We start from the raw sequence: 24446 nt of genomic DNA on the forward strand, positions 1-24446 counted from the left end.
CCGAGGCCCCCTCTCGCCTGCAGCTCTTCCCCGCTGCTGGCTGAGTGCAGCGGAGCACAAAGTGTGAAGACAGATGAGGTTTTAGAAGTTCGTTTGCTGCCCTGCGGGCGCTAGGATCTCTGAGCAGCCCTCGTGTTGGCCAGGGGAGCTGCGGACTCCCGAAGTAGAAGGGGACCCCATCGGGGTCACGCTGTCCCCAGGGCTTCGTGCCCTCGGGAGCACGTTCTCTTGGAGCAGACGCGGTGCAGGGGGCCGGGGTGGAGTGCTGGGCTCTGCCTTGCCTTACGTAGCCCACAGGCAGTGCTTTGGGTGGCCGGGAGGTGGTGGCCCGGCCCTTGCCCCGTTCCATGGCCTGGGCGAGTTCCCCGCTCCCTCTGCAGCACTCGATTCCTGGAGCTGTGCGGCTGCGGCCGTCTCTGCTCTGGGCACCAGCTCTGGGCGGCCCCGCTGGAGCCAGGGTAGGACCAGAAGGACCCAGAGGTCCCTGCCAGCCCCAGCCATTCTGTGATACTCGCCCATCCCGACCGAGCTCGGCTCTTAGCCACCTCGACATCTCTTGGCCTTGTTCAGTTGGCTGCCACCTCCACCTCACCGCCTGTGCTGGTGCCGGAGGGCCTCGTGTCAGCCGTGGCCGTGCGTGGGGCTGCTCAGGACACCCCGCGTCGTGTGCCCCCCGGGGCTCTTGTCATGCCACCTGCGAACCTGTGGGCCCTGCTGGCGCATGCAGGGTGTGGAGGTTTTACTGGGGTGGGCAGCCGAGCTCCACCACGGCCGCTCTCTCACTCCCCGTCCTCACAGGGAAAGGGGAAGAAAATACGATGCAAAGGGCTGAGATAAGGACGGGGAGGTCACTCAACGATTGTCGTCATGGGCAAAACAGACTCAGAGTAGGGAGATAATAAAGTTTATTGCCTATTGCTCGCAAGCTAGAACAGTGAGAAACAAAAACAAGTCAAAAACACCTTTCCCCATCCACCCTCTTCCACTTCCTCCCCCAAGCAGCGCAGGGGAATGGGGTCCGCAGCGCTCTTCCTCTGCCGCTCCTCCACGGTCCCTCTCTGCCCCTGCTCCCTGTGGGGTCCCTCCCTCGGGACGCCGTCCTTCCCGAAATGAGCCTGCGTGGTCCTACTGACCCACAGGCAGCAGCTCCTCAAGAACTGCTCCCACACGGCTCCGTACCACGGGGTCCATCCCCCAGGAGCAAACTGCTCCAGCACGGGTCCCCCACGGGCGGCAGCTCCCCCCAGACCCCCTGCTCCTGCGTGGGCTCCTCTCCATGGCTGCAGCTCCGGCCCGGGGCCTGCTCCTGCGGGGGCTCTCCATGGGCCGCAGCCTCCTCCAGGCCACATCCACCTGCTCCACCGGGGGCTCCTCCACGGGCTGCAGCGTGGAGATCTGCTCCGTGTGGGACCCGTGGGCTGCAGGGGGACAGCCTGCTCCACCAGGGGCCTCTCCACAGGCCGCAGGGGAACTGCTGCTGTGAGCCTGGAGCACCTCCTGCCTCCTGCTGCACTCACCTTGGGGGCTGCAGGGCTGGGTCTCACCCCTCTCTCCCAGCTGCTGTTCCCCAGCGGTTTTTTCCCCTTTCTTAACTCTGCTCTCACAGAGGCGCAAACAACATCGCTTACTGGCTCAGCTCTGGCCAGCAGCATACCCCTTATCTAACATGGGTCAGCTTCTGGCCTCTTCTCACAGAAGCCACCCCCGTGGCCCCCCGCTACCCAAACCTTGCCACGTAAACCCCCTGCACGAGGGAGAGCTGCCGGCGTGCTCCTGTTGTCTGCCAGGAGCAAGCAGCTCGCGGAGGGAAGGCCGGAGCTGGACACGTCTCCTGGTCCCTGTCCTTGTCTCGGGTGCTCTGCTCGCGGTGCTCCTCTGTAGCTGCCGCGTGGCGCCGTGTGCCCACCAGCCCTCGGGATCGGCGGTGGGGAACCTTCTTCCTATTTATTGCATGCTCACTGTAATCCCAGCGCAGTCCTGGACTTCGCTATTTACTTTGTCTGAGGCAAAAATATATATTATTTTTCTGGTTAGTGTTTCCTTGTTGTCTGCAGGGGACTTGGGACCTGTGCCAAGAGAGAGGAAAGCTGTGCTTTTTTCCCAAGGGCCAAACTGTCCAGCCAAAAAATCTGTGGAATTTAAACAATTGAAGCCTCGTCCTGCTGGGGGCCATGGGGTGGCTCCGAGGCTTTCCACCAGTCGCCGGGAGGCCTCCTGGTAGAGCAGCACGTAGGGCTGAAAGGCAGCTTTGGGAAGCCGGGCAGCCCCCGCTGGTAGCGTTGTACCTCCCGGTGTCATCCCTTCTGTGTCCGACAGCCGCAATGTGAGGAGCACATTTTCGGTGTCTTAGGGAGCAGGGATTGAGGAATCGGTAGCTTCTGTCCCGCTCGCTGACAGCATTTCCAAACAAAAATCTTTTTTTTTTTTTCCTGGTGGAAGCTCCTCCAGAGGCACAGGATGTGAGTGCTTCTCCATGGCAGCCTCGCTCCTCTTGGGGGCGCAGGCCGAGGACAGCAGGACGCCGTGTCCCTGGCTGTGGCCGGATGGCGCGGGGCTGCTGCCGGCGTGCCCGTGCCTGCAGGACCTCGCAGGGAGCCCGGCTCCGTGCTGGCACCACCGGCTGCTGCCGCGCGGCGCTCCCAGTCCCAGGGCCCCTGCAGGTACAGGATCACAGTCACAGAATCACAGAATCGTCTAGGTTGGAAGAGACCTCCAAGATCACCGAGTCCAACCTCTGACCTAACACTAACAAGTCCTTCACTAAACCATATCACTAAGAACAACATCTAAACGTCTTTTAAAGACCTCCAGGGATGGTGACTCAGCCACTTCCCTGGGCAGCCCACCCCAATGCCTAACAACCCTTTCAGTAAAGAAGTTTTTCCTAACATCCAACCTAAACCTCCCCTGGCTCAACTTTAGCCCATTCCCCCTTGTCCTGTCACCAGGCACGTAGGAGAACAGACCAACCCCCACCTCTCTACAGCCTCCTTTAAGGTACCTATAGAGAGCGATGAGGTTGCCCCTGAGCCTCCTCTTCTCCAGGCTGAACAACCCCAGCTCCCTCAGCCGCTCCTCGTAAGACTTGTTCTCCAGACCCCTCACCAGCTTCGTTGCCCTTCTCTGGACTCGCTCGAGCACGTCCATGTCTTTCCTGTAGCGAGGGGCCCAAAACTGAACACAGCACTCGAGGTGCGGCCTCACCAGAGCCGAGTACAGGGGCACAATCACTTCCCTAGCCCTGCTGGCCACACTGCTTCCTATACAGGCCAGGATGCTGTTGGCCTTCTTGGCCACCTGAGCAGCGAGGTGCGCGTTGCGGCGACGGCGTGGCTGCTGGAAGGAGAGGCCACAGGTGTGCCGTGGTGTGCTGCACCTGCTAGCTCCGTCTGCTCTGGCGTGTGCTGGGACAGCTCCTCCTCTCCTCTGAAGCGCTGCCTGTAGCGTTTGTCTGCTGGTCCTGCAGCAGGGTCGCTCAGGCCTACTTAGGGCAGCGCAGCATTTCCCGTGCCCGTTGCGTTCTGCAGACTGCCATCGTGCCCACCGGGCACATCCCGGCCTCCAGAAGCGTCTCATCTCTGCCGGCGTGCACCAGCTCCCGAGCCGGCGTCTGCCAGCATTTCCTCCTGGCACCCGTGCGCTGGAGAGCATCAGGGCTCCTGCTGCTCTCCGAGGTGAAGCAGTGAGGTCCTTTTGTTTTCTGACCACAAGGTAATTGCCTGCTTGTTTGCAGCTTCGGTCTCCTCGTTTGGTTAACGGAGAGCACGGGGCTGTGCAGACATGCTCCAGTGCCAGTCCTGGCCCTGGCAGGGGGCTCGGTAGGGCTGCGTTCTGGGGGCCTCAGACCCCTCAGCGCGCTCTGCTGCTTGCATGGAAACATCCTTGGGCACTTCGCTTCTGTCATGTGATGAGAGCTGAGCCGAGCTCCTCTGCCACTTCGGTCAGGACCTGTGGACGTCCCCCGGCACGGCGGCTGGCAGCCCGCTGCGGGTCGGCAGCGCTGGGAGCGAGCAGAGCCACCGGTAGCTGCGCTGGGCTCGGCGAGGAGCGAGGGGGCTGCTGGCCGCCTGCTGGGGCCGGGGGCTCCCCGTGCCTCCCCTCCTGCCGGGCGGTGGGGGCTCTGCCCTCCCCTGGCCTCACGGGGTGAATGTGAAGGATCCAGAGGTTGTCCTGGATCGTCGTAGACAAGATGCTCCGAAATGGATCGCTACAGACCTGGGGAGGGCCTGCAACATCGCTGGTGAAGGAGGAAAGGTGGCGAAGCAGTGCTGTGGAAAACAAGGCTTGCCAGGCAGACAGACACGCACAGGCACGAGAGGATGTTGCTAGAGCTGCTTCTTGCTGCGCTAGGCAGTGTCTGCGCAGCCCGGGACACAGCTCTGTCTGCCTGTGAAACCTTTCTGCAGAAATGAAGGCTGTTGCTGCCCTCAGGCTGAGGAGCAGCCCGCCTCGGGTGCTGGCTCTGCAGAGCCGTAGGGGAAACGGGCACGGGGTCGGCGTCCTCCCGCTGCGGGTCCGAGTCTGGGCAAGGCAAGGGCCCTGGGCTCACCTCCTGCGGGGATCGTTAGTTCTGCCTGGGGGCCCGTGGCTCTGTCCTGCCATAATTGTGGGAGCTCCGTGCGGCCCAGCACCACGGTGCTGCCGTTCGGGCACTGGTCCTGGGGCGCCGCTGTTCTTGCTGCCAGCTGATCTACACCCGTCGTCCATGGAGAAGCTGAATCGTTGTTTGTCCCTTCTGAAGGACCGAGCTCGACACCAGGCAGCGCCCGTCAGACCTCTGTGTGCCTGATGCTTTGCGGGGACTTGTGCACGATAAATCGGCTGAGAAGCATCTTCTGCATCGGGCTGGAGCAACTCGGTGCCTGGCTGCAGCACAAACTGGGCCCTGGTGCTGTGCTTCAAAGCAGCCTGTGGTGTTTTGAAGGAGCTGTCTTCTTGTTCCTCTGCCCCAGGACGGCTCAGTTCAGAGCCTCCCACGGTGGGATCAAGGTCTGGGCTCCGATGCCGAGCTTGCTGCTGGAGCAGAGCTGTAGGCCCACCTGAAGACCCTCAGGCACACCCATGTCCATGTGGCACCGTCGTTGCCCTGTGCCCATTTAATGGTGCCGTAGCTCCCAAAAGAATGGGTCGGAGCTTCCTCGGCACTGGAGGCAGCTTTACTGGGGCAGCGGAGCAGGGCCTGTGTCCGGCGGTGGCGGTGGTGTCCTCATGGCGTTCTCCTAGGGGAGCCATCCAGGGGAACCGGGTTGCTCATCCCGAGGCCTGAGAAACGGCACGCTTGACCCCTGGTGCCCAGGCTTGTATGCGCACGTCTCCGCGTGAGGCTTAGCAACGCAGCCACGGAGTGCGTCCTCCTCCTTGCACCCGCGTGTGGTGACCACGAGTGCTGGGTGGGACCGGCAGCCAGCTCCTGCGGGCTGCGGGCCGTTGTGTGCTTCAGCCTCGTCTGTAACGTGCAGGGAGCGTTAGCGCGGAGCTGGGGCAGGGCGCCCGGCACGGAGCCCGGGGAGGCGAGGAACTTACCCGGGAGAGCGGCGCTGTGCGCTCGGCTGGTCGCTGCGAGCCGCCTCCTGCGCGCTGCCGGGGCCGGGCAGCAGGAAGGAGAGGCCCCAGGCACAGCTTTATGGGGACGTGGCAGGGCCCGGCGGGCAGCCAGCCGTGTCCTTCTGCCTCGCCGACTCCTGGGCGGCTGGAAACGGCAGAGCTGCGGCCGATTCCCGGCTTAGAGCCGTGGCCGCCCCGCGCTGCGTAAGAGAGGGCGGGTGGATGTGTGCCGTTGGGTGCTCGTATATGTGGAGCGTGATACAGGGCATGGAGAACAGCGAATGGTCGGCAAACTGCGCTGGGCTGGAGGCAGCTTTCAGCAGCGAGGGCTGGAGCAGGCATTTCTGCCTGTCCGGCCCTGTGGCCTTCCCGCTCTCAGCCCCCGTTTTGCTGAAATCGCCTCATCCTCAGGGCTGCCAGACCATGGCCGCAGAAGCTGCCGCGTTTTCCTGCTCTCCAAGCACTTTCTGTGGGGTCCCAAAACTAGTGGGAATTTTCCAGCGTACACCAGCCAAACGCGGGTGCTGAGGAGAGGAAATGCAGAAAAATCCCTTGAGATTTTGAAACCCCGCGGGGAGTTCTGGGGCTGGAATTACCCGCCGGCCCGGGAGGGTGTTTGGGAAGTTCCCAGGAACCAGCCAGGCCGCGCGCTGGAGCCGGCTGCAGCACGGAGCAGCCCGGGTCGGCGCTCCCGGCCCCGCAGGAGCAGTGCCCCCTCCCGGAGCTCTACACCCGCACCCCGGCCTCACCCTGCACCCTGGCCTCACCCCACAGCCCCAACCGAGCCCCACAGCCCCAACCAGGCCCCTCAGCCCCAACCAAGCCTCACAGCCCCATCCAAGCCTCGCAGCCCCAGCCTCGTCCCACGGCCCTGGCCTCACCCCACAGCCCCGGCCTCACCCCATCTGGAGGAGCTGCGCAGAGCCCAGCGCGGATCCCGCAGGCACCGCTCCCGAGGCGCAGCTCAGCCCCAGCCCTGTGCCAGCTCTGGGCCGGGCACGGGGTGGCAGCGGGTCCCGGCACCCCTTGCCCTGCCGTGGGTGCCTCTGCGGAGGACAGGGGCTCTAGCAGTGCTCCCCCTGGAACAGAGCTGCTCGTGTGCTGCTGGGGGTGGCAGAGCCCTGCGTGCCCCACGGCGATGCGTCACTGCAGCGAGCTCCCGGCACAATGCGGGGGCACGGGGCAGCGTGCAGCCCCCCGGCCCCGCCGCCTGACCCCCTCCCCTGCTCTCTCCCGCAGTTCTGCCAGCCCAGCGGCTGGCAGCTCTTCACGGAGAGGAACCCCCCCACCTTCTTCGTCGCCGTGCTGACCGACATCAACTCGGAGCGGCACTACTGCGCCTGCTTCACCTTCTGGGAGGCTGTGGAGAGCGCGCAGGTACCGCGGGCTGCTGGGGAGGGTGCCTGGTGCTACGGGTTCCTGGCTTCCCGTATTGGAAGAACCTGGGGTCTGGGAGAGGGAAGGGGGTCTGACGTGGCTGATCCGCGTGTCTCCGTAGCCTCAGAGCCACCCCAGGAATGGAGAGGAGGAGGAAGAGTCGTCGTCATCTCCTGTTCAACCGGCGCAGCTCTTTGCTCCCAAAAGCCTGGTGCTGGTGTCGCGGCTGGACCACGCGGAGGTCTTCAGGGTAAGTCTGAAATGATCTGGGAGAGGGGAGACAAAGAAGAGCAACCTGAGTGAAGACCTCGAGGTTGTGGGAGCCACAGGAGGCCGCGCAGCCCCCCAGCGCCATGTGCTGCCAGAGCCCAGCCTGCTCCCTGCCCCCTGTCCGGCGGCACCGCCGCGCTCAGCGCGCTGAACCCGAGCGCCTGCCTGCAAAGCGGCAAACCTGGGACCCGGCCACGCTGGGCAGCTGGTGGCCTTGACCCAGTTTAGTTAATGCAAAAACCGTGAAGCACAGCCTGTTCCTGTACGGCCTTTATCTCGGCCATCTGTGTTCTCCTCAAACTCGCTGCATTATGTGGCTGGAAAAGGTTTGGGAGGGCATGGGCTGCAGCCTGGCACCTTCATAAAGCTCTGCCCTGCACGCGTGGGGCAGCAGCTCGCCGGTGGGGCCGGCGTGGTCGGGCAGCGTCCGCTGCTAGCCCAGGTGCTGGGCTTGCGGAGGGTGGCATTTTCCACCACTGGCTGGGCTCTATTCTTCCTTTTTTCCCTCCTGCTGAGAGGATATCACTTCTGGGTAGCTGCCCCGTGCCTGAGTCTCTTGTTCTCAGCCTGCCCCGTGGGCACGGGGTGTTCCTTGGGGGTGTTCAGCCACTGCGCCCTCCCGGTGGTAATAACTGACAGGGAAAAATATCGCTGCATTCTTCGGCCTGGAGCTGCTTCACACAGACCTCGGGCTTCACAGGACCCCGGGGCAGCTGAGGCTGGCGGGGACATCCCGCCGGGACGTCTGCTCCTACCCCTGCTCGAGCGGGGTCAGCTGGAGCCGGTCACCCAGGACCTCAGACTGGCTGGGTGTGAGAGGTGCAACGACTGCAGCGCCCCGGGGCAGCCTGGGCCACGCTCAGGCACCTTCACAGCAAGGCAGGCCACGCGCCTCGTAGCCTCGTACCTAGGCGTGTTGCTGGGAAGGCGTCTGAGCGTAGGTGAGGCCGTGGTGGCTGAGGGGTGGCAGGAAAACAGAGACCCTTCGGTGAGAGCAGTGACACCGGGACAGGAGGGAGCGTGAGAGCAGATGGGGGCTGGGACCCTGAACCCATTCCCCTCACCGTGAGCGGCTGCATCCTGTGTTCATCTTCACATCGGGGATGAGCTTTGCCGTGTCCAGCCCTCCGTGGAGCTGAGACTCCCCAAAACGCAGGAGCTGCTCGTGGTCGGGGTCTGAGAGGGCAGGGCGAGGTCAGCCAGGCCGCCGTGCCTGCCGCACGGGGCAGGAGCCGGTTGTGCTCGGGGACGTTTTCGGAGGAAAGTGGGTCAGCTCGCTTATTGCCCAACACAGACGTTTCCTGCGAGAGCGCCTGGAGCCTGGCTGACACGGCTCCCAGCTCGATGTCTGCCTACCTGCCCGCTCTGCTCCGCCGCTCTCGCTGGGAGGCCGAGCAATGTTTGCGTTGCTCGCCTGGCTGCTTGATTTCAGCGCTCAGCCGCGTGAGTTATCCGCCTCAGTGATTTCGGGGGAACAGGTTAGCGACAGGAGTGCTGCAGTCCTGTGCTTTTGGGCCTTGGGTTCTGTCCCCCTTACGCTGAACAAGAAAATCAGAAATGTCACCGGGGATCTGTGAGGGGGAATGGGGCCCTGGAGCTGGGTCGCTGCTGCAGGTGTTCGGTGGTTTTGTTTTCAGCAGCGTTTGCTGCTCACCTTGCTGTTCCCTGCCCCTCCCAGCGGAAGGGGGAAAGGTAAAACCTCATGGTTTGGCCTTCGGTTGAGCGGATGAATTTCACGACTGAGTTTGAAGTGCAGCCTGTTACGTCCCCAGCACACGGCTCGAGTTGTCCCGGCCCCTTCCCGTCTCTGAAGTGGTCTCTGCACAGCCCCAGACCTCGCCCTGCTCACCCTCGGTCAGCGTGGTGCTGGGCTGGGGTTGTGGTCCCTGCTCCCTCCGCTGCGTGGCCAGCAGAGCTGCGTGTGTCTGTGTGTCCGTGTGTCCGTGGGCAGGCAGGAACGGGAGCTCGCTTCTCACCCAGCACCCATCCCTGATTCTCTCCTAAAGGCCCAGTGATGGTGTCCTCTCTTCCTACCGACACGGAGAGATGGTTTGAGAAAAAACAGGGGGTGCCTTGAAGACAAATTCCTCGAATTCCTAGTTATATATCTGTGTATTACAGTAGCTCTTCGTGTCCCAGCAGAGGACGTGCTGAACACTGCCCCGTGCCTGTGCCCCTGTGCAGGAGCTGACGCCGGCTCCTCGGTGTGTGCCGCCAGAAGAGCAGTGCCCAGCCGCGGTGCCTCAGCAAGCCCTCGGTGACCAAGGGGACTCCTCCCTGTCCGCTGTTTGGGGTTTTTATGAGACTTGGTTAAACTCTGCAGGGACCAGGAGTGCTGGAGAATTCCCCCTCTGCCTGTGGAGCCCTTGAGCCCCGCTGCCCCGTTCATGCTGAGCCCACCGGGGCAGCCCCGTGCTGGGAAGGTGCTGCTGGCTGGGAGCAGGCTGGGCACGGGCTGAATGTCCCGTCCCTGCCGACAAGGACTCACTGCGGGAAGCTCGAGGGGAGGCCTCGAGCACTGCACCCAGGGCTCGGCTGTCACGGGGCGTGCTCCCGTCCGGGACAGGCGCTGGGAGGCACAGGGAACGGTGCCCGGGCTGGAGCCCTCGCGCTGCTCCGGCTCGTGTCTGCCCCCTGCGCCGGTGCTCAGCCGCGCTGTGCTTCCCTCTGCAGAACAGCCTGGGCTTGATCTACACCATCTACGTGGACGGACTGAGCGTGTCCCTGGAGAACGTCATCGGGAACCTCCTGACGTGTACCATCCCCATCACCGGGGGAGCTCAGGTGGGTAGCCTGCCCGCGCCCTCTCCCAGCTCCCCGTGCTTCTGCCTCGCGCGGCTCCCGCAGAGCAGAGGCGCGGGGCCGGGATGTGCCGCTCGGCTGCGTCCTGGGCGCTGGGCTGGGCTGGGCTGAGCTGAGCAGGGCTGCTTGGGCCTGCAGGCGGCAGCTGGCTCTGCGTGCTGGCTGCTGCCGAGCTGGCACTGCTGCCGGCACGGCACTGACTAGTGCCCGCAGTGCCTTCCCAAGTGCTTATGAGTAGAAACAACAGAGCTCTGTGATTTGGAGCAGCTCAGCTCCTGGACCAGCTGAGGCCATCTCGCTGCTTCGCTTGCCGCGGGTAAGCAGCTTTGTCGTGGCTCCCCGCTCCCTGCAGGAGGGAGTGCCGGATGGGCTGACCCCAGCCGCGTAGTGGCAGAGCCGTCTGTGCAAACAACTGCCACGGTCTGTGGTCACCCCTGCTCCAGGGAGGTCTTGCTCCTCCGTTCAAGCCTGTCTGATTGCACGGAGAGCTGCTCCAGAGCTGGTCACAGGCCGTCTGTGAGAGTCCCCGTCTCGAGGGGGACAGGCCAAGCGGGGCTCCTGTTTGCTAGGTGAACGGCCTGGAGCTCTCTTCTCAAACCACTGGATTGTGCCCGTGCATGGCCAGCATCTGTGATTGCTAGACAGGGCTGGAGGAGCAACAGCCTTGCTTGTGCCCAGAGCAGGCCACCAGAAAGAGCCCTCCCTGTTCCCTCCTGAGCCGTGCGTTCCTCTTGTGCTGCTCCTCCTGCTCCAGGAAGGCCAGCTGGGCTGCAGGCCCATGTGAGCAGCAGATGGGTGTAAGGGCTGTAAGGTGGGTGATGGGTGCAAGCAGATGGGTGTAATTAGCTCCTCGCTAATTGACGAGGAGATGGAAAAAGTGGAGAGCGCCCAGCTGGAGCCCCTGGCTGGAAGCACTTGGAGACAGCAGCATAACCCCCTGGAACTGTTTTGCCATGCTAACCCCTGGAAGATCGCCGCGGATGTGGCACTTGTTCCTGCAGTGGCTTCACTTTCAGCTGCTCAGCAAAAGGCAGCGTCCAATTCTGCACCCAGGGGAAGGAGCTTTTGCAAGGCCCTGGCTGTGCTGCAGGTCCTCGGTGCCTGGAGGCTGAGTTTCTCCCACCATTGAGGCCCACGACCCTCGGGGACGGCCGCGCTCTTGCACCCGTGCAGGTTCCTGGTGCGGGTGCTTTCTGCTGGGCAGCGATGCCCCGTGGGCTGGCTTCATGGCCCAGCCTAAGTTTGGTGCTGCCCCGATGGCCCAGAGCGCTGCAGGTCCCGGGGGGCTGAGCTGTGCAGGGCTGGGTGCCGCTCACACCCCGCTCCGGAGCAGGAAGCAAGGGCCGGGGCTGTGCCAAGCATCCCGGGCTGTGTCCGGCTGCAGGTGTGGGCAGCGGCTCTCCTGCAGGAGCTGCCCAGGGCTGTCTGACTCCGTCTGGTTCCTCCCAGGTGGAGCCTGTCAGCAGCAGGCAAGGCGAGGAGAGGCCTTGGACCTGGGAGGCCTCTGGAGATGCCGTGGCTCAGCGAGCCGTGCGCTTTGGCACAGTTGTTTGTCACCTCCCAGTTCTTGCAGGATCGATCTGTGCCGTGGGGACAAGTAGCGTGCTGCAGGGAGGACAGATTGTTGGTGGCGCTTCCCTTCCCGTGCTTCACCTGTGCCCCTGCTGTGTCCTGAAGCTCTCTCTCAGTGTGGCATTCACTGCTTTTGCTTTGTCTGTGTGCACCTCTCCTCCTCCGAGGGCGCTGGTCTCTGCTTCGCGTCGGCTGTGCGTGTGTCTCCCCTCGCCTGGCTGTGTCCGTGTGTTTCTAACTGACTGTGCTATCTCTGTCTATCCCTATCTCAGCCTGACGCGGACGACGAAGCAGCGGTACGCACACCTTCTCTTTCATCGGGTCTGTCTCCTCGTTAGCCACCTCTCACTCCCGCTGGGAAGGCTCGGGGGCTGTGCACCCTGCAGCGCCGGGTCCGTCCCCAGCGCGGGTGCGGAGCCCTGGCCGTGCGTGGGGCCGCGCTCCGGGCAGCGGGGCTGCTGTGCTCTGCCTCCCCCGGGGCTTGTGAAAACCTGGCCTGCTGGGCTGGCGGAGCAGGTCAGGGGTGCTTGCTCTGCGCGGCCAGCCCGGCGTTCGGGGGCGGCCTCCTGGGCTGTTGCGGTGGCGTGAGCTCCTCGCGGCTGCGTGGGGCTGAGCAGGGAGGTGGGTCGCGTGGCGAAACCTCCTGTTGCAGAGCGGCGTGTCCCTGGAGAGGCGCAGAGAGAGGAGCGCAGCGATCCCGGGCTGCCCTCGTCTCCCTGGGGAGAGGCTGAGGACCTGGAGGGCCTCCCAGTGCCGCTGCGAATGAGCTGAAAAATTGCCCCTGGGGAAAGACGTGGGGCTGTGCCCAGCGTGCCCGCCCCAGCCCCTATCCCAGGAGCCGAGCAGGGACAGCTCTGCCTGGACGTGGCCTCGCCTGAGGCTGCGGGGAGCTGGCACAGAGCTGGCGCTGCAGCCCCTGCCTGGTGGTGCTGGGGGGCACGGCGCAGGCGAGCTGCTCCTCGGGCACGGAGCTCCCGGAGAGCCCTCGCGAGCTGCGGCACGGCTCTGCCCCACTCCTGCAAGTGCTGCCGAGGGCTCGGTCCTGGCCCCACGTGTGGGGCTTCGGGCTGCTGCCGGCGCCGCCCCCTCGCTCGGTGCAAGCCCCGGACACATCTGCTTTGTCTTGCAGAGGACGATCTCCCTGGGCGCAGGGGACAGGCAGGTGATCCAGACGCCCATCAATGACTCGCTTCCCGTCAGCAGCTGCAGCGTGGCCCTGCTCTTCCGTCAGCTCGGTGAGACTTCTCCCCGCGCCTCCTTCTCACCGGGTCCGGTGCCAAGGCCAGCGCAGCGCTGGGCTGCAGCTCCCAGCGCGTCTGCAGCCCGGTGTGGGGGCTGGGGGCTGTGCTCCCCCTGCAGCCCCATCGGAGCAAGCCCTGCCGCAGCCCAGCTCTGCCTTCCCCTCGGTGGGGAAGGGCCGTGGCTCTTCCCCGGCTGGGAGCAGGGCTGTGGCCAGGTCTCACCGCGGGCATGCCAAGGGCCTGGCTGGCAGGCATGGGCGCAGAGCCGTGCTGCCATGTCCTTGTGCCACCAACAGAAGGGTCTTGGCAGCCTCGGCAGAGCCCCCGAGCACCATCCCCAAGGGGGGGCACTCCGTGGGTGGCCCAGCAGTGGCTCCCTGCAGGACGTCAGCCCCTCCGCTGTGCACGGCATGGAGATGGGAGTGGGATCCGTCCGGGTGGGGTGTAGCGGTCTGTGCTGGAGCAGAGGAGGGGAACCCTTGTTTCTGAGTGCTCTTCTCTCCCTTCCTCCCCAGGGATCACCAACGTGCTCTATCTCTTCTGCGCAGCGCTTACTGAACACAAGATCCTGTTCCTCTCCAGCAGCTACCAGAGGCTCACCGACGCCTGCCGGGCTCTCCTCGCGCTCATGTTCCCCCTCAAGTACAGGTGAGGGAAGCGCCCTGCTCCCCGAGCCCTCAGCAGAGCTGGAGGCAGCTGGGGCACCACGACTGGCCAGGCCATTTGCCACCCCCTCGCTCCGTGCCCTGGCTGGTGAATAACTGCGTTTGGGGCACTGCCAGCGCAGGGCAGGTGAACGCAGCATGGGCAACGTGAAGGATTTGTTCTTGGCTGCGCTTACGGCTCCTCTCCTGGAGCCTTTGGTGTGCACAGCAGCGTAATTCCCCAGGTGCCCCCAGCAGCGAAGGGCTGTGAGCTTCCCACCCCTGCCTCCTGCCTTTCCTGGTACAGGCGGGGAATTGGGGTGCTACCCCTGGGGGCAGGCAGCGAGCCCTGGGGCAGGCAGCGAGGCTCACTGCAGCGCTTGCAGCTCCTGGAGCTGCTGCCACAACTGCTCCCAGCCTTGGAGGGAGGGCAGCGGGGCTGGGGGGCTGGGGGGATGTGTGGATGCCCCGCAGTGTGCTCAGAGGGGCCGGCGGGGCGTAGTGCCCCAGAGGCCATCCCTTCCCCTCTCTCATAGCTCCCCCAGTGCGGAGCACAGAGCCTCTGGGCACCACTTCTGCGGGCAGCCCGGCCCCAGCCCCAGCGTCCCACTGGGCAGGGCTGGGTGCTGGGAGGCTTCCAAAGACCCGCGGGGCAGATCCTGCCCCCAGGACGGGGCACGCACACACAGAGCTGTTGTTTCCAGTGGCCGCGGTGACTCCCGCGGGACAGCCGGCACCCTGCTCACCCGCCTGGGGCGCTGGGGACGCGGTGGCCAGCAGGGACCCAGCCCACAGCCCGCCCGCTGCTGCACGTCCCCATGTAGGACAGCCCTTGTGGCTGCCAGCTCCTGTCGCGCTGTTTCCACACTGGCCTGCCGTATTCCCGGGCTGCAGAAAGGCTGTTTGTAGTCCAAAGAAAGCTTTCTTTTGGATTTAAATTGCTGTGCTGGGAACCTTTCCCTCAGTCAGACTTGGGCCGTAACTCCCGGGCCAGGGAACGATCACGGTCTGCATCCACAAGCACTCAGAAACCTCGCACAGCTGTAAGACTCGTATTGTCTCGGGGGCTGACAGTGGCAGACGAAAATCTGCTCTCCTGGGAACGCGGTCACCCCACAGCTCTGTCCTGCAGACCATCAGCTGCCCGTGGAACAGAGAAAGGATGGGTTCAGGGTGCTGCGCTTGCTGTCTCCTCATGTCCTAGCACGCAAACCCTGCTCGGGGACACGCCAGTGTGCTCGTGGCAGGAGAGCGCCGCGAGGGGCAGGATGGTGGGCTGAGCTCTGCCAGGGGGGCTGCGAGGGGAGGACGGGGCCGGGCACCGAGCGGGGCTCCACCGGCTGCAGCGATGACCTCTTCTGCTTGCAGCTTCACGTACGTGCCCATCCTGCCTGCGCAGCTCCTGGAGGTGCTGAGCACACCGACGCCCTTCATTATCGGAGTCCACTCCATCTTCCAGTCGGAGACCCAGGAGCTGGTGAGACCCCTGCCCCCATGCCCTGTCCTGGGGGCTGGGAGCGGGGACCGGGCCGGGGGAAGCAGCAGGGCCATGTGCCAGTGTTCCCAGAGACAAAACGGCCCCGAAAGGCGCCGGGCTCAGCAGGCTGGGCACCCGGCTTGCACCCAGCGTGCTGTCCTGGCCGGGCAGCTCGGCCACGAGCCAGGGGGGCTGCCTGGGGCTGCCTGGGGCTGCCCGGGCAGGGCGTCAGGTCTCCAGTCGGCCAGCAGCGCCTGGGTTAACCGAGGGTTTGAGTTTGAAACTCAGCTGGCAGCACTGGTCCAAGAGGCTGTGTTGGCACTTCAGCCCGACAGACTTCAGTGCAGAAGCTGAATTAAATCAAAGCATAATGAGCCTGATCCAAACTGAAACAAGCTTTTGTGCAGCCTTCTGAACAAGCTGAGAAGTGCCGTTTGGGTTAAGCGGGGTGGCGTACGCGCTGGGGCTGGCATCGGTGTCTGCTCTCCATGAGACGTCTCACCCAGCTGAGGAGTCTGATGCCGCAAAGCCGCGATCGGTGACCCAGCCTCCCGAGCGGGGCTGCGTCCCTCTTTGTCCCTCTTCTGCCAGCTTGCCTCCCCTGCTGCTCCCTCAGATCTGGCTTGCCCCCGGTTTTGTGGGTGCCATTGCCGTGGGCTCCGTGCAGCCGGGTGCCCCCACTGCAGGCAGTGGTGGGATCCTGTTGCAGCTGTGGTATTGCTCGTGTCTGGGTGCAGTGACAGTGGGTGAGGGGAAATTGCTGCTGAAGGCCAGAGCGCTCTGAGCTTGCAGAAGACGGAGAGGAGACAAGCTGGGGTTCCCCAAGGTCCCCCCCTCGGCTGGGCTCCTTCCCCCGTTAGCTCCCCGTCGGCAGCAGGAGGCGGTGGCAGTGCCCCAGCCTGGCCTCGTCTCACGCCCGTCCCCCCTTGCAGCTGGATGTTGTTATCGCAGACCTGGACGGCGGGACGGTGAACGTCCCTGAGTGCGTGCACATCTCCCTGCTCCCTGAGCCGCTGCTGCAGCAGACCCGGGAAGCCCTCTCCATGGTAAGTGCTGCGGCTTCTCCCCACCTCCAGGGTGCGGGCGCCTGGGGAGCGCGGGGGGGAACGGGCAGAGCGGAGCTGAGGGCAGGGCTCCGACCTCAGGGTCCCCCTGGCCGTGCCGCACAGGACCTCTCCGGATCCCGACGGCCTCTGCTGCGTGGCACTGCTGCAGGGGGCCCCTCTGCCAAAGGTTTCTGGGAATCAGGTGGCTGGCTCCCAGCCCTCGGGCAGGAAGCAGCTGCAGCCCTGAAGCTGCTTTTCTGGCTGCTAGCGCGTTCCCAGAGCCTGCCGGCCGTGCGAGTGCGTGCCCAGGACAGCGCAGGCAAACAAAGGCTGGGCGCCTTGGCCCCCGCTGCCTGTTGCCGGGGGGAGAGCGGGCTGAGCTCCGCTACATGCGTGAGCCCTGGCCACAGCCTGGCCGTGCCAAGCGCCAGCCCCTCCGTGGCACGCGTTTCCCCAGTTCTAACAAGGACACGGAGCTGGAGAGGCAGCCGCCGAGCTGTCCCTGGGCAGCTGCGTCCAGCCACGGGGAGCCCGTGGCACAGCGGGGGGGTTCTGATGGCTGGCGACCGCAGCCCAGCCCTGCGGGTTGCGAGCCCCTCACCCCTCGTCCGTGGGTCCTGCCGGGCTCCCGGGGAGCGCTGCTGCACGGCGCCCAGCTGGGAGGACAGATCCCCGCGGGCTCAAGCATGCTTTGTGCCCTGTCTGTGCAGGTCTTGGACCCAGAGCTGGAGGTGGCTGATCTCGCGTTCCCCCCTTCCACCGTTTCTGCCTCTTCCCTCAAAATGCAGGTGAGTGGAGTGGGAAGAGGGGAGGCGCAGGGCCTCGCTGCTTCGGGAGCGGAGAGCCCCTGCCGCGAGGCTGCCGCCCCTGTGGGCACCGCGCTCTGCGGGCACGGAGCAGGCTGGCACAGAGCAGGCTGCCCTGCACTCAGCACCGCTGCCTCAGCACACTGCCCCCAGCCCCAGGACGTGCTCCGACCTGGAGCCAGCAGCACTGCCAGAGCGGGCTCAGCGCGCGGTGCCGGTGTGCTGCCCTGCCAGGAGCGGCACCTTGGGCCCCGGGGCTGAGAGCTCCTTCCTCCGTGCGCGGTGTCAGGGACGCTGAAAGGGCAGAACGCGGGGGATCCGTCTGCCTCTCCCTTTTCCCTTGAACCTTTGGGTTTCCTGCCCCGCTCAGCAGAGGCCGAGCCTGACACGTGGCTCGGATCTTGGGTGGAAACTTCTGCCCTGCTTGCTGGCTGCTCCTCGCCCCTCTGACCGCGCCGCCCGTCCCTGTTCGCAGGACAAGGAGATCCGGGCTGTCTTCCTTCGCTTGTTTGCACAGCTGCTGCAGGGCTATCGCTGGTGTCTGCACATCATCCGCATCCATCCCGAGCCGGTCATCCGCTTCCACAAGGTACGGCCGGGACAGAGGCACGTGGGGTGGTGGGAGGGCAGGAAGCCTCGGGGCTCGGGCAGCAGGGGCGGGCAGGGGACGTGCGGCTGCAGGGTCCCTGCTCCTCCTGCCCCAAGGCCTTGTGCCTGCACAGCAGGGTTATCTTTTCAGGCTGCGTTGTAGGTCTGTGGATAAACTCTTTACCAAATGGGTTGAATTAAGGTTGGGGAGAGTTAATCTGTGGGAAGGTTTGCACAAATGCAGCCGTATCTAGAAATAAAGACCTGCATTGCCAGCAGGTGACTGCCCTGCACCATCGCCAGCTCCCCCTGCATCCCTTGTTTGTCCTTGAGCATCCCGAGGTCCCGTGGGTCAGATACCATTTCCCTGTTCGTGCCCACACGTGGTCAGATGCACCACAGCTGACGTTCGTGTGCCTGGTGTCGTGCAGAGGCTTACAGAAGGCATCCCTCACGTCGCAGACTGGAGCTGTGGGTTTTCTTGAAGTCTAGGCAAAGGAAGCAGAGCCTGGGGAGACGAGGCAGGCAGGGCCGGCCGATCTGGGTGCCTTGGGGCAGTTGGCAAGCGTGGGGCAGGGAGAAGAGGAAAATATCTGAGGTGTTTGGGGGTCTGTGGGGAGATCACAGGAGAAGACAACAGACAGGGAGAGAGCAGAGGGGCTCGGGCGCTGCAGCTCAGCGTGGCCACGTCAGCTGCAAGCAGCTCACCCCTCGCCGCTGCCCACGCCAGGCCCGTGGGGACCGGCGGGCTGGAGCACAGCGTGGGGGCAGAACCTCGGTCCCGCAGAAGTGTGCGGGGGGCACGCCTGTGCTGTGCACGTCCCGGGCGTGTGCATCGCCAGCACTGCCCGGTGCTGGAGGAATCGTGCTGGCCTCTGATGTTTAAAATCAGCACTGAGTTCTTAAAGGTTTTGAATGATTTTTTTTTTATGCTCAGTAAATGTTTATTGCTGACAAGATTCACGTGTTCCGTAAAATTATAAGCACGCAGTAAAACCAAGAAAAACTTTACTTTTTACCTTTACCTTGGTAAACAGCTATAGAGCTTACGAAGCATAACAAACCTCCGCTTCATAAAACCATCACGTGCAGCAGCTGCGTGCAGCACAAAATAGCCTGAATTCCGCTCATTTGGCTGCTCTGGCCACAGCGGCATCTCAGAAACATCCCATTCTTGCCCAAATAGCCACACTGATTGCTTGTAGCACCCTGCAGCCCTGCTCCCAGCATCGCACCGGGCGGGTGAGGGTGCTGGGGGAGCAGGGAGCCCCGCGGCAGCTGGGGGCCAGCTCCCTGCTCATCCGCCCAGGGGAAGGTCCCGGGGGCTTTGGGTAGCCCTGGCGCCTCGGGCTGCCTTTGTGGGCAGTGGTGCGATGCCTTCAGAGGCACAGCCGGGGCAAGAGGCAGGGTGAGCAAGCATTCAGGGTGAGGTCCTCGCTGCAGATGCTGGAAGGAGCCCGCTGTGGGAGCGGAGGGGGGAGAGCTGGTCTCCTCTCTGTGACTGCTGGTGGGTTGGGAGGGTGGCGTCGAGCTGGGGCAGGGCTGGCAGGGGAAGGGTCGGCACCCAGAGGTGGTTGGGCACTGGGACGGGCTCCCCAGGGACGTGGTCGGGCACTGGCACCGAGCTGCAGGAGTTCGGGAAGCATTTGGACAATATTAGCTGCATGGTTTAGCTCTTAGGTTTCCTTTGTGGAGCCGGGAGTTGCCTCAGCGATCCTGGTGGCTCCCTCCCAACTTGGGGTATTTTGGGCTTCTGCGCGCCTGTGGCTGCTGAGCCCCACCTGCCTCCGGGGGCAGGCGGGCTGGTGCTCGGGCAGCGTGCCCTGCTTGCCCCACGTCTGTCCTGCTGCAGACCCAGGACGTGCCCTCAGCTCTGTGGGCTGGGTGCAGGCATCTCTGCTAACCCACGGGGACGGGGCCCTCGCCGTGCCGCCCACGCCGGGACGGCCGCCGTGCTGCTGTGCTGCTGACGGCTCCGCGCTTCCCTGTTGCAGGCAGCCTTCCTCGGGCAGCGGGGGCTGACGGAGGACGACTTCCTCACCAAGGTGCTGGAGGGCATGGCGTTCGCTGGCTTCGTGACCGAGAGGGGCGCCCCGTACCGTGCCATCGACCTGTTCGATGAGGTGAGCAGCTCCCCCGGCCCCTGCCGGCTGCCCCGTGCCGCGCTGCCGTCACTGGGAGCGGGTGGGAACGGGTGGGACGCGCTCCCTCCCACGGCACGGGCTGGGGATCCACCTCGATGCTTGGCTGCGGTGCTGAGCCCGGCCTGGCAGCTGCTGGGGACGGAGCTGGGGCATGGGGAGGGTGGTCGGATCCTGCCCAGCGGGCGGCTGCTCCTCTCACCCGCCTCTCCTCCTTCCAGCTTGTTGCTTATGAAGTGAAGCGCATGCGTGCAGAAGAGGGGAACAAGCAGAAAATACTGCGGCACATCAAGGAGCTGGCAGAGAAGCTTTACAAAAATGTGAGTCCTGAGCACCGGAGGGGAACTGATGGTCTGACGGGGACACGGGGCTGGGAGAACCTGGGTCATAGCCCCGGTCAGTCCGTCCTCCTTCCACTTGCGTTACTGTGAGCTGGTGCTGGAGGCAGTGCTGGCGGTGCTTGTTCCATCCTGCCCTGCACTGCTAGGTGTGGCAGGGCAACTCCTGACGGACCCAAAGGCGTCCGGCCTGGGAGGAGGAGCCCTTCTTTTGGGGTGGCCTGGCCATCAGGCACTTCCTTTGCCCTGGAGCAGCTGGCCAGCTGATGCACGTGTTGTATGGCGCAGGTCAGACCTGCTGAGGTCTTCCGAGAGCAGAGCAGCGCCCTGTGAGCCCCTTGGGCACCTCAGCCCTGAGCTCCTGACTGGCTTTTTGCTCGCTGCTGAGTTCAGGGCCGGAGTGCTGTCCTTGCAGCTCCTGAGAGCAGAGCACGATGGCACTGTAACTAAGGTCTCAGGGCTGCAGGCCTGGGGGACTGTAGATCGCCTTCTGGGAGAGGAGGAGAGGAGCAGGGTTTGCAGAAGAATGCCTTCCTGAGCCTCCTGCTCTGGGAGAGGACACGACTTCCACGTGCCTGAAAAGAAACTCTTTGCTGTGCCAGGAGAACCCGTACCCCGCAGTGACCATGCACAAGGTGCAGAAGCCCACGGAAGGCTGCCACCTGCGCCTCCACCAGAAGCCTTTTCCCCGTCTGGATGAGGGCACAGTGCAGTGGATCATTGACCAGGCCACGGCCAAGCTGCAGACAGCCCCTCCTGCTGTGAAGGCGGAGAAGAAGTGCATGGTGCCGTCGGGCCCCCCCATCGGTACGTGTGCGCAGTGCGTCCCTGCAGTGAGGAGCCCTGCCTGGGAGGAGCTCCCCCGTGGCAGTGCCGGCTCTTGGGTTGCTGCCTCACTTCCACACCGCGGCGTGTCCGAGGGTCCCATGCGAGCAAAATGTGGGCAGTCCTGCCTCCGGAGCTGCCTCCTGGCTGAGCGGCAGCGCTGTCCCCGTTAGCTGCTGGCAGCTTGGAGCTCCCTGGGCTCCGGCAGCCAGCACGAGGCAACAGCTGGGACCCTGCAGGATCCTTCCAGCAGGGCTGCTGCAGCCCAGGGCCCTGCCCACGCAGAGCCGTGGGGGCACCCCTCGCCCCCCACCCTGGGGTGACGGCCCTGCCCTGCCCGAGCTAACAGCCGGCTCTCTCCCCAGCTGCCATCATGGAGCGTAACGGCAACGCCCTGGCCAACAGCGCCCGGCGCCTGGAGGTGGTCAGGAACTGCATCTCCTATGTCTTCGAGAACAAGATGTTAGAAGCCAAAAAGGTGAGGGGCACTCGCGAGAAGCTGCTGGTTGAGGGGAGGGCACTGAGGTCACTCTGCCTCTCCTCCGCGACGGGCTGGGGAGGCCGTTCCTTGCCTCTGTCCAGATCTCTCCTGAGCAGCTCTGTTGCCCTGCGGGCACTGGTTCTCGCAGCCCTGTTCCTCCCTGCTCTGTCCCTGGGCTTTTGGCTGATCCTTCCATTGCACCAGTGTCTCCCAGTGCCCCTCAGGGTCTGTCCCACGGAGGTGGCCGGGCTGGGGTCCTATCCCCCAGCCTTGCTGAGCAAGGAGCCCCCCCGAGCTGTGCTCCAGCTGGCCAGATGGGGATGCTCTGGTTTGCATCCACGTTGGATCAGCTGCCTGTAGACAACGTGGTGTCAGCCAGCACAGCCAGAACGTGAAGCCCCTCCTGCACCTCTCCTTGTCGGCTGCCCTTGACCTCACCGTCTCCCAGAGCTCAGCTGGGCCCCGTCTTTCTGCTCTTCCTCCCACAGCTGTTCCCTGCCGTGCTGCGAGCCATGAAGGGCCGAGCAGCCCGGCACTGCCTGACCCAGGAGCTGAACCTGCACGTGCAGCAGAACCGGGCCGTGCTGGACCACCAGCAGTTTGACTTCGTAGTCCGCATGATGAACTGCTGCTTGCAGGTAGGAGAGGGGCTGGGGGAGCACATCCCTTCAGGAAGGAGAGCGTGTCCTGCTGGGGGAGGCAGCGTTGTGCAGGGCTGGGGGTAGATCGAGGTGATCTCGCAGCAAACCCTCCTGTAAGCTCTGTTCCCTTCCCCAGGACTGCACGGCCATGGACGAGCATGGGATCGCAGCTGCTCTCTTGCCACTGGTCACTGCTTTCTGCCGAGTGAGTACCTGCAGTGCCCTGATGCCTGCTGTAGCCTCGCAGGCTCTGAGCTCCTTGGAGGCCGCAGAGGCTGGTAGTGTGAAGGGCCGAGAGCCAGTGCCGCAGCCAGGCCAAAGGCAGATTGTCCCCTCAGTTCCCAGAGCATGGGGTCCTGTCCAGGAGCTCCCAGCCACGCCAGCCCTGCCGTCTGCACCAGTCTCCGGGCCCAGGGTTTCCAAAGTGGCTGGAATGTGTTGGGAAGGGTGCTCGGAAACTGGGGATGTTCCCATTGTCAGTCAGGCTGGGCTGAGGTCATAGAATCAGCTAGGCTAGAAAAAACCTTCAAGATCATCAAGTCCAACCAGCAATGTGACATACTGACTGCCATCGCTATACCGTGTCCCTCAGTGCCACGTCCACAAATCTCTTAAATACCTCCAGGGTTGGAGACCACCACTTCCCTGGGCAGCCTGTCCCAACACTTGGTAGATTCGGCCTTCCAAAACCTATCTCTGGCTTGGGGCCCTGTTGGGCCCTGGGTCAGCGCTGAGCAAATCTGAGAAGAGTTTGCAAGGAATGCTTGGAGGAGCTGTGGTACAAGCGTCCCTCCTGCCTCCCAAGGGCACAGGCGAGAGAAAAGATCAGCTGGGGAGGAGAGGTTGGCACAAAGGCCGTGTCTGCATGCAGCTTCTGTCTTCTGCTTCCTCAGAAACTGGGCCCGGGCATCACACAGTTTGCCTACAGCTGTGTGCAGGAGCACGTGGTGTGGACCAACATCCAGTTCTGGGAGGCGATGTTCTACTGCGATGTGCAGAACCACATCCGAGCCCTGTACCTGGACAGCAACGAGGAGAACCACACGGAGGAGGTGAGGCGGCGGTGTCGGGGTTCCCGCGGAGCAGCTGCACGGGAGCAGCCCTCCTAGGTCCACAGGCTGACAGGGACGGACGAGGGACTGCAGCCTGCTGTTGGAGACTGCTCTGGGAGCAGCGGGGTGAAGGCTGGCAGGTCTCCTGTCCGTGCAGACCTCTGACACGTCCTTACGCCTCCTTCAGGAGAGCACGGAGGAGCCACAGGAAGCCAAGTCTGCCCTCGAGATAGCATCAGAGCAGCTGAGACTCTGGCCCACCATGAGCCGAGAGAAACAGCAGGAGCTGATCCAGAAGGAGGAGAGCACCGTTTTCAGCCAGGCCATCCACTACGCCAACCGCATGAGCTACCTGCTGCTGCCTCTTGACACCAGCAAGAACCGCCTGCTGCGCAGCTCCGGGCTGGGGGACGTGGAGAGTGTCAGCAACAGCCTCGTCACCAACAGGTACGTTGGGCACGGTACCGAGAGCACACCTTGGTGCGATACCTGGGCATCCGGATCATTCAGCCGCGAGGCAGGATTGGTGCAGGTTGCACTGCCCAGGGCCGTTTCACGTCAGGAGTGGAACCCCTGGGTTCATACGAAGAGAGGGACGAAGACTCCTTCGAACTCTGCCTGGCGTGGGCAGGGGCCTCCTGCTATGGTTATGGCAGCAGAGGGAGGTACTCCGAGCTAAGTCTTCTCTGCTTCTGTACGGCAGCATCGCTGGCAGCGTGGCTGAGAGCTATGACACAGAGAGTGGATTCGAGGACGCCGAGAGCTCCGATGTGGCCAACTACGTGGTGCGATTCATCAACCGCTTTGTGGACAAAGTCTGCACGGAGAGCGGGGTCACCAACGAGCACCTCAAGGGGCTGCACGTCATGATCCCTGGTAATGCGCCCTGCAGCTCTGCGGGGGGGTGGGCGGCTTTGTGATCCCACTGCAGACCCTTCCTGAGCAGCTGGGGTCTGCTCGCGAGGGGATTCTGAAAGAAGCAGCGAGAAGGGCAAAAGAGGAGCACTCAGTGCTACGGGACAGGTTGCCTGGGGAGCGTGTAAGGTAACGCGTTGCTCATGGTCTCTAACTTGTCCACAGATATTGTGCAGATGCACATAGAGACCCTGGATGCCGTGCACAGGGAGAGCAAGAGGCTTCCTGCCATCCAGAAGGTATTGACCTGGCCTGCTGCAGCGTGGGGGGAAGGTTCTGGTGCTGTGGGGGGCTATCGAGTCCCCTTCCATGTCTGCATGGCCCTGAACTTCCTATTTTACATCCCCGTAGCCAAAGCTGCTGCGCCCCAACCTGTTGGTGGGCGAGGAGTGCGTGATGGAGGGCTTCCGCGTGTACCTCATGCCCGACGAGCGGGAAGAGGCTGCGGGGGGCAGCATCGGTGGCCCGCCCCTCCTGCCTGCCGAGGGAGCCATCTTCCTCACCACGTACCGCATCATCTTCAAAGGCACTCCCACGGACCCGCTGGGTAAGGCTGCCCGTGCACCACGTCCTCCGGCTGGGTGGGTTGGTGGTGCTGGGGGAAGGCGGCCAGGGGCGATCCTGAGCAGCGGCTGCAGCTTGCTCGCTGCCGGGGGGGCCACGAGTTCGGTGGGTACGCCCAGTGC

At 64.0% G+C, this 24446-nt stretch overlaps 1 protein-coding gene across 12 annotated transcripts in view; it reads left to right on the forward strand.

The window, feature by feature from the left end:
• The window catches only part of SBF1 (SET binding factor 1), a 73463-nt gene that overhangs the window by 35556 nt on the left and 13461 nt on the right, over positions 1 to 24446 (forward strand). For all 12 annotated transcript variants that reach the window (XM_080577549.1, XM_080577540.1, XM_080577541.1 and 9 more), the window contains exons 3-22: positions 6784 to 6921; positions 7043 to 7171; positions 9865 to 9975; positions 12695 to 12800; positions 13322 to 13454; positions 14819 to 14927; positions 15860 to 15973; positions 16684 to 16761; positions 17255 to 17368; positions 19362 to 19490; positions 19730 to 19828; positions 20449 to 20653; positions 21037 to 21149; positions 21641 to 21790; positions 21930 to 21998; positions 22687 to 22845; positions 23033 to 23292; positions 23549 to 23721; positions 23926 to 23999; positions 24112 to 24307. In XM_080577549.1, coding sequence (XP_080433675.1) covers positions 6784 to 6921; positions 7043 to 7171; positions 9865 to 9975; positions 12695 to 12800; positions 13322 to 13454; positions 14819 to 14927; positions 15860 to 15973; positions 16684 to 16761; positions 17255 to 17368; positions 19362 to 19490; positions 19730 to 19828; positions 20449 to 20653; positions 21037 to 21149; positions 21641 to 21790; positions 21930 to 21998; positions 22687 to 22845; positions 23033 to 23292; positions 23549 to 23721; positions 23926 to 23999; positions 24112 to 24307 — 2659 coding nt within the window. The remainder of the gene's footprint in view (positions 1 to 6783; positions 6922 to 7042; positions 7172 to 9864; positions 9976 to 12694; positions 12801 to 13321; positions 13455 to 14818; positions 14928 to 15859; positions 15974 to 16683; positions 16762 to 17254; positions 17369 to 19361; positions 19491 to 19729; positions 19829 to 20448; positions 20654 to 21036; positions 21150 to 21640; positions 21791 to 21929; positions 21999 to 22686; positions 22846 to 23032; positions 23293 to 23548; positions 23722 to 23925; positions 24000 to 24111; positions 24308 to 24446) is intronic.

The sequence above is a fragment of the Anser brachyrhynchus genome, assembly GCF_964034855.1.
Source record: "Anser brachyrhynchus genome assembly, chromosome: 1".
NCBI classification, from domain to species: Eukaryota; Metazoa; Chordata; class Aves; order Anseriformes; family Anatidae; genus Anser; species Anser brachyrhynchus.